The sequence below is a fragment of the Dipodomys ordii genome, unplaced genomic scaffold, assembly GCF_000151885.1.
Source record: "Dipodomys ordii isolate 6190 unplaced genomic scaffold, Dord_2.0 Scaffold74, whole genome shotgun sequence".
In the NCBI taxonomy this organism is placed as follows: Eukaryota; Metazoa; Chordata; class Mammalia; order Rodentia; family Heteromyidae; genus Dipodomys; species Dipodomys ordii.
This window is the reverse complement of record NW_012267290.1, coordinates 5,196,979-5,205,201: the sequence shown is the minus strand read 5'-3', so window position 1 is coordinate 5,205,201 and position 8,223 is coordinate 5,196,979. Positions and strand designations below refer to the sequence as shown.

Genomic DNA, 8,223 nt, shown 5'->3' with positions numbered 1-8,223 from the left:
GGGCCTGCCAGGGTGCACAGGCCTGGGGGGAGAGCGGGGAGTGTGGGCTGGGGCCTGCCAGGGTACACAGGCCTGGGGGGAGAGTGGGGAGTGCGAGCCCGGGCCTGCCAGGGTGCACAGGCCTGGGGGGAGAGCAGGGAGTGCTGGCCTGGGCCTGCCAGGGTGCACAGGCCTGGGGGGAGAGCTGGGAGTGCAGGGCCGGGCCTGCCAGGGTGCACAGGCCTGGGGGGAGAGCTGGGAGTGCGAGCCCAGGCCTGCCAGGGTGCACAGGCCTGGGGGGAGAGTGGGGAGTGCGGGGCTGGGGCCTGCCAGGGTGCACAGGCCTGGGGGGAGAGCTGGGAGTGCGGGCCGGGGCCTGCCAGGGTGCACAGGCCTGGGGGGAGAGCAGGGAGTGCGGGGCTGGGGCCTGCCAGGGTGCACAGGCCTGGGGGGAGAGCTGGGAGTGCGGGGCTGGGGCCTGCCAGGGTGCACAGGCCTGGGGGGAGAGCGGGGAGTGCTGGCCTGGGCCTGCCAGGGTGCACAGGCCTGGGGAGAGAGCTGGGAGTGCGGGGCTGGGGCCTGCCAGGGTGCACAGGCCTGGGGGGAAAGCACGGGGTGCGGGGCCGGGCCTGCCAGGGTGCACAGGCCTGGGGGGAGAGCGGGGAGTGCGAGCCCGGGCCTGCCAGGGTGCACAGGCCTGGGGGGCCGTTGTGGAAGCCGATGAAGAACAGAAGTGCTTTGTGCCACAGCTCGGAGACCCGGGCGGGCGGGGCCCTGGGGCCCATATCCAGAGCCCAGCTCATCCCTGCTGGCCCCAGTGGGGTGGGGGTCCTTCCGGGGAAGTTCTTACCCCAGAACTCTCAGAGACACTGAAGGCCATTTCGAGGAGACTGTTAAGAATGAGCTGATCTTGGAGTAGAAATAAGCGGCGCTCCATCACTGAGCCTAGGGCTCGGCTCTGATGAGCAGTCCTTGGTGGTGTTGGCGTCTCTGAGTAGAAGCAGCCCAGGGCAGCCTGGGGGCCAGGCGTGGGGGCCGAGGGTCAGTACATCCATTTCTCCTTCAGGTGACGTGAACATTCCTGGCCCTCCCACAAATGTGCAAGCCTCAGAGGTCAGCAGGAACTATGTCGTCCTCAGCTGGGAGCCCCCGAGCCCCCGTGGGAAGGATCCCTTAATGTACTTCATTGAGAAGGTACCCTACGTGCTTCTGTGCGGCTGAGCTGACCGAGGGGCTTTGATTGCATCAGGCATTGCTGACTGCCTGGCACTCAGATGCTGAAGGTGGAGGGGGACTTGGGGGTGGAGCCAGGGGAGTTGGGGCAGGGCCCCCCTCCCCGTGGTGCCCTCGTGTGGCGTGGGACAGCTGGCCCTGCCATGTGCCGCGTGGTGTGCTGGGTCCGTGGCCGCTGCCATCACGAAGGTGCACACCACACGCTGCCCTCTGGGCCTGGAGGACTGGCCCAGCCGCTCCTGGCTTCTGGGGTGGTGTCCCCAGGCCGGTGTCCACTCCTCCTGTGGACCGCCGTCTCTGGCCAGCCTTGCTGCCTCCTCTTCCCCCCACACCGGGCCTGGACAGGACACACAGGACCGAGGGGACAGCCCTCGGGCACCCACACGACCCAAATCCACGAGAGGGAACCCTCCTTTACCTGTGGATCCCGCTGCTTCCAGCCCGGGCTGGTCCACCGGAGCTATAACCTGCGCGCGCTCCACACTTGCTTTCCTTCGGTGGGGAATGTTTGGGAGCTTTCCAGCCGGCGTCAACGGTGCAGCGCGGGGGGCCTGCTCGGGGCGTGTCCCCTGCGGGGTGTGTCCCCCTGTGGGGCCCCTGGGCCCCCCCTCGGGAGTGCGCCATGCTGTCCTGTCCTCTCCACAGTCCGCAGTGGGCAGCGGCAGCTGGCAGCGCGTCAACGCCCAGACGGCCGTGAGGTCTCCTCGGTATGCCGTCTTCGACCTCGCTGAGGGGAAACCCTATGTGTTCCGGGTGTTGTCAGCGAACAAGCATGGCCTCAGCGACCCATCGGAGATCACGGCCCCCATCCAGGTGCAGGATTCCATCGGTGAGTGGCACCGGGTCATCCAGGTGCAGGATTCCATTGATGAGTGGCACCAGGTCATCCAGGTGCAGGATTCCATCGGTGAGTGGCACCGGGTCATCCAGGTGCAGGATTCCATCGGTGAGTGGCACCGGGTCATCCAGGTGCAGGATTCCATCGGTGAGTGGCAGCGGGTCACCATCCCCCGTCGGGCCTGCGGGTGCCGTCGCAGGTGCACACGAGCCACCCGCTGCGTAAAGCAGTGTCACAGACCTGCAGAACTCGGTCAGGGTCTTGTGGGCCCTGGCTTGACTCTGGAGTTCTATCATCTCATGAAACTAACCAAGAGCTCACAGGCGAGTGTCTTGGTAAAGGCCCTTAAAATCTCCAGCCCCATACGTAGCATGGTTTCCTGCCTAGTTGGCTTGAAGCTCCCTCTTGGAAGATTTCAAATATGAGTCACGGAAATTCTGACTCCACCCTGCTGAGGTGAGGCTCGGGCCGGAGGCCTGCCAGCACCCCTGCCCCTGTGTGACCAGTCTGATGTCAGGAGCCCTGTTCAGAGCTGCTGGAGCCTTTGCTCCCATCTCCCTTTGGCCGGATTTGACAAGAAAGTCAGACACCAAGCTGGCGCTTGGGACGGAGGCACTGGCTGCTCCCAGGTCCCGCTCCGCGTTTGTCTCGGTCACATCCAGCTGGGGTCACACCTCTAATCCTAGCCATTCAGGAGATGGAGATTGGAAGGATCATGGCTCAGGGCCAGCCTGGGGAAAAAGTCCTCAAGAACTTCAGGTTCTCTGGACACCTGCCCACCATCCAAGTAGGAAGCGGAGGGCAGGGGTCGGAGGGCAGGGGTCAGGCCTGCACCTGCCACATGGGAAGCATGGGTGGGAGGATTTGGTGTTCCCGCCCAGCCAGAGCGTACACCTGAGGCCCCAACCAAAGCATTATTGAAATAAAAAGGGCCTCACTCAAGCAGCAGACCACCCACCAGACAGAACAGACCCCACAGAAGCACAGGCCGCACACGGCTGCTCCTCTTAGCAGAGGTTCTGGCCAGGCTCATGGCCAAGGCTGCTGGCTCTGGGCGGTGGGTGACAGGCTGGGGACGTGAGGCCACAGCCCCCACCAGCCCGGCCCAGGCAAGGAGGCATGGCCTTCTGGTCACAGGTTAGCTCCAAGTCCCTCACAGGCTGCCCAGAGCCTGACACAGACGCCCCCAGTGGGGCGTGCACCACAAAGGGGGCTCTGTCCCAGGCCAGTTCCTCCGGCCACGCGCACACTGTCAGCAGCAGGGTGGGGTGCAGGCTTCCTCCCTTCCCCTCAGAGTCTGGTGGGTTATGGGGACAGACAGACTTCCTGCAGCTGCTCCCGGCGCTCCTGGTTCTGGGTGGACGCTTCCTCTACAGCCACAAGCCAGGCTGGCGTCCTCTGCACTCACCACCCTCCCTCCTTCCCCGCAGCTGTCCCTTCCTCCCCTGGCCGTGTGCTTGCTTCCCGGAACACCAAGACGTCGGTGGTGGTGCAGTGGGACAGACCCAAGCAGGAAGAGGACCTGCTGGGCTACTACGTGGACTGCTGTGTGGCCGGGACCAACCAGTGGGAGCCGTGCAACCACAAGCCCATCGGCTACAACAGGTGCCCCTCCTCCCTCCTGCACCACAACAGGTGCCCTCTCCCTCCCTCCTGCGCCAGCCAGGCCACTGCTGGGGAGCAGAAGCCCCGCCCACACCCTGGATGACCCCCGTGACAGGCCCCGCCCACACACTGAGTGACACCCCGTGACAGGCCCCGCCCACACCCTGGATGACCCCCGTGACAGGCCCCGCCCACACACTGAGTGACACCCCGTGACAGGCCCCGCCCACACCCTGGATGACCCCTCGTGACAGGCCCCTCCCACACCCTGGATGACCCCCATGACAGGCCCTGCCCACACCCTGGGTGACCCCCAGTGACAGGCCCCACCCACAGTGCCCTGAGTGACCCCCCCCTGTGACAGGCCCCGCCCACACCCTGGGTGACCCCCTGTGACAGGCCCCACCCACACCCTGGGTGACCCCCAGTGACAGGCCCCGCCCACACCCTGCGTGACACCCCGTGACAAGCCCCTCCCACAGTGCCCTGAGTGACCCCCCCCATGACAGGCCCCGCCCACACCCTGGATGACCCCGTGACAGGCCCCGCCCACACCCTGAGTGACCCCCATGACAGGCCCTGCCCACACCCTGGATGACCCCCAGTGACAGGCCCCTCCCACACCCTGAGTGACCCCCAGTGACAGGCCCCTCCCACAGTGCCCTGAGTGACCCCCCCCAGTGACAAGCCCCGCCCACACCCTGGGTGACCCCCGGTGACAGGCCCCGCCCACACCCTGGGTGACCCCCGGTGACAGGCCCCGCCCACACCCTGCGTGACCCCCAGTGACAGGCCCCGCCCACACCCTGGGTGACCCCCGGTGACAGGCCCCGCCCACACCCTGGGTGATCCCCGGTGACAGGCCCCGCCCACACCCTGCGTGACCCCCAGTGACAGGCCCCGCCCACACCCTGGGTGACCCCCCGGGTGACAGGCCCCGCCCACACCCTGCATGACCCCCAGTGACAGGCCCCGCCCACACCCTGCATGACCCCCAGTGACAGGCCCCGCCCACACCCTGCGTGACCCCCAGTGACAGGCCCCGCCCACGCCCTGCATGACCCCCAGTGACAGGCCCCGCCCACACCCTGCGTGACCCCCCGTGACAGGCCCCGCCCACACCCTGCGTGACCCCCCGTGACAGGCCCCGCCCACTGCCTCTGCGTCTCCTGTGTGAGGTGCTTCATAGGAAAGTACGGTGCTGCACCCTGTGCAGAGGTGCGGAGAGCTTTGCCACCTCCTCTCCTTTTCAGCCTACCCCCAGTGCTGTGGTAGGAGAGAAGGCAGGCCACGGGGGACGGCAGCTGGGTGACCCCGCAGCTCGTGGCCGGTCAGGGTCAGAGGCTCAGGTGGTGGTCTTGAGCAGGATTTTGCAAGTGGGAAATGAATGCTGTTGACTGAGAGATCCTGGATGGCGGCTTAGCTTTGCCAGGTCTCTGCCAGGCGCCGAGTGTGGACGAGAGTGCTTTCCGCATCATCTCCCGTTGACTGCTCACGTGTGTGAGGCAGGATTTGTCTGTTCTCTGATTTCCTCCCGTGGGAAAACCCAGCCTGGGGCTGGTAAAGAATGGGCCGGGTGCCGGGTGTGGCGGGGCAGAGCCTGCCCTCCACGCTGGAGTGCGCCCGCCTGGGCCCCATGTCCACAGCTGGCCCGTCTCCTTTGGTTTTAGATCACTAGGGTCCTGTAGATCTGGAGCTGGTTGTCATTTGATGACAGCCTGGTGAGCCAGAGGAGCCTGAAAACGCCTGAGTGGAGCAGTCCCCAGCAGAGGCCCCAGCAGGGCAGAACGGGAGCTGTTGTGTTTTGGCTCCTGCTCTGAGACCCGCCCGGCCCCCACTCCTTGTTCTTCAGGTTTGTGGTGCACGGGCTGAGCACGGGCGAGCAGTACATCTTCCGGGTCAAGGCCGTCAACGCTGTGGGGGCCAGCGAGAACTCGCAGGAGTCGGAGGTCATCAAGGTCCAGGCTGCCCTCAGTACGTGGTTTCTCTAGGCGTTGTCATTTGTTCGTGAGTGAACGTGGCACTGTCCAGCCCCTGCAGCGCTGACGGAACTGCTCGCTCGTTGGCCATTGTCTCTGAAGTGCGGGCGTGAGGGGAAATGAGTGTAGGCTCACAACATCCAAATCAGAGATGGCCGACTTCACTGCTGGCCGCTCAGTCCCCACCAGCGGCCTCGTGTGGACTCGCCGCTGCGGGACGCCTGCCTCCCCTCCAGACCGTGGCTGCCGTGGCCGCCGTGGCCGCAGAAGCGCCCACCGGCACCTGGTGCTTCGTCACCTTGGGCCTTCACTTGGTCAGAGGTCGTGAAAAACGCCGATTTCTAAGCTAAGGTTTTTAATTAGCATACGTTAGTGGCCTGGGTGGCTGTTCATTTATCCCTTTGCACAACACACAACACATCTCCCCCCTCAGCCTCTCATCCCCTTCTTAGAACATTTTCAATGGGTTTTGCATTCTAGGCTCACCAGTCATACAAAGTACATCAGCCATATTCACCTGAAAAACTGTCTGTTATTGTGATCAAACAAGGTCAGAAGTCCCATTGGAAGTTTCTCTGTCAGCATACTGTGTCACTGATGACACGCAGGAATGTTCTAGAACACCAGCATTAATCACAGTAGAGTCTTCTCACTCTTGAGAGAAGTGGCCAGCTTCATGCTTTTCATCCCGTCACATTTGTGAACATTTTGGGAAGCTGCGGCCGTCCCCCGGTGCCATCCCCGGGTTCCCCGCACGGGGCGCTGCGGCTCCGAGGAGGACCCAGGGGCACAGCCAGCCCACCACCTTCCTCTCTGCAGGAGAGGTGTGCAGCCCTCCCCACAGGTCCACCACCTTCCTCTCTGCAGGAGAGGTGTGCAGCCCTCCCCACAGGTCTACCACTGGGGAGCCGGCGGTGGGCGTGTCCCGGGAGGAGCCACGTTCATTTCTGTCCCTCCCTCGCCGGTTCCTCAGGGTCGGGGGACTGGACGTGCTAGGAAGGGACCCCACCCAACTCGGTGCTCAGCACAAGGCACAGTGCAGGCCTGCTTGGGTCGGTCGGGCAGGCTGTTAGAGCACACGCAAGCCCACGTTAGTGGACGGGCACCGTGGGCCCTCTGGTGACGGCAGGGACCCAGGGCTCTGTCCCAGCTCAGAAGGCTCCTCTCCGTCCTCAGGGGCCGGGAAGGCAGCGTCTCCTCTCCAGGGTCCAGACCAGCGTCCAACAGTCCACTAAGCTCGTTTAATCCACAAACTGGCAGGTGCATTTAGGAAGAGCAAGAAATACACTTTCTTGATAGACTTTTTATTGTATAGGTGTCATTTCAGGGGAGTTAGTGTTTGATGAGTCAGGTAAAGACTGCATTTCTTTTTGGGCAGTGCCACCCTTTCTGAACATACTTTGAAGAAGCTGTTTTTAAGAGAGACGGGTCCCAGCAGGGTGTTAGGGCCATCAGGAGCAGGCTGCGTGTGGTGGGTGGTTGGGGAGCCGAGAGGCGGGGCCAGCCCCCTCCCCTCCGGTCCCGCTGTTCGGGGGTGGGCTGGTGGGGGCATCTGAAGCAGGGGGCTGGGACGCAGCAGCTGACGCTCACGTTTGTGCCCTGGCAGCCGCTCCGTCTCACCCGTACGGGATCACGCTGCTGAACTGTGACGGCCTGTCCATGACGCTCGGCTGGAAGGTGCCCAGGTTCAGCGGCGGCTCGGCCATCCTGGGGTATTACCTGGACAAGCGGGAGGCTCTGCATAAGAACTGGCACGAGGTCAACCCTTCACCCGTCCAGGACAGGATCTTCACGGTTGGTCTTGAGTTGTTTGTTTCCTTTCCTGGGTGACCGCTGCCTCTGGCAGACTCTGGCTGGCTCAGAGTGCAGGGTGTGAAGTAGTTTGATATGGGAACAGAGTGGATTAAAAACCCCGGGCGTTGTGAGAGCATGCTGCTGGAAGGGGCTTCGGAAACTTCTCTCCTTGAGAAGCCCTGAAGAAACAGGGAGACAGTGATTGAGTGGATTTGATGCACACCAGCCCTGGGCCCTAGGCCCCAGGCCCTTGTTCTGAGCTGGGCCCCAGAAGGCAGAGGCCAAGCTGCAAGGGTTTCTGTCCTTGGTGCAGAGCCGGTGCCTGGGCTGGAGGTGGACAGGGCCTGGGAGAGAAGGTGATGCTCTCTGCCTCACTTGTCTGTTCCTCCTCTGAGCCTCAGTTGCTCACCTGAACCATGAGCTGGTCTGAGTCAGATCGCCCTGCGCTCAGCTAGCCTAGAACTCAGCTGGCCCTGTGCTCAGCTAGCCTAGAATTCAGCTGGCCCTGCGCTCAGCTAGCCTAGAACTCAGCTGGCCCGGTGCTCAGCTAGCCTAGAACTCAGCTGGCCCGGTGCTCAGCTAGCCTAGAACCCAGCTCTCCCTGGCACTCAGCTAGCCTAGAACTCAGCTGGCCCGGTGCTCAGCTAGCCTAGAACCCAGCTCTCCCTGGCACTCAGCTAGCCTAGAACTCAGCTGGCCCAGTGCTCAGCTAGCCTAGAACTCAGCTGGCCCGGTGCTCAGCTAGCCTAGAACTCAGCTGGCCCGGTGCTCAGCTAGCCTAGAACTCAGCTGGCC

At 63.7% G+C, this 8,223-nt stretch overlaps 1 protein-coding gene across 1 annotated transcript in view; it reads left to right on the top strand.

Moving 5' to 3' along the window:
* The window catches only part of Myom2 (myomesin 2), a 63,782-nt gene that overhangs the window by 25,205 nt on the left and 30,354 nt on the right, over positions 1–8,223 (top strand). Inside the window, exons 14-18 of the mRNA XM_013024216.1 lie at positions 1,046–1,173; positions 1,858–2,041; positions 3,481–3,655; positions 5,508–5,629; positions 7,241–7,432. Coding sequence (XP_012879670.1) covers positions 1,046–1,173; positions 1,858–2,041; positions 3,481–3,655; positions 5,508–5,629; positions 7,241–7,432 — 801 coding nt within the window. The remainder of the gene's footprint in view (positions 1–1,045; positions 1,174–1,857; positions 2,042–3,480; positions 3,656–5,507; positions 5,630–7,240; positions 7,433–8,223) is intronic.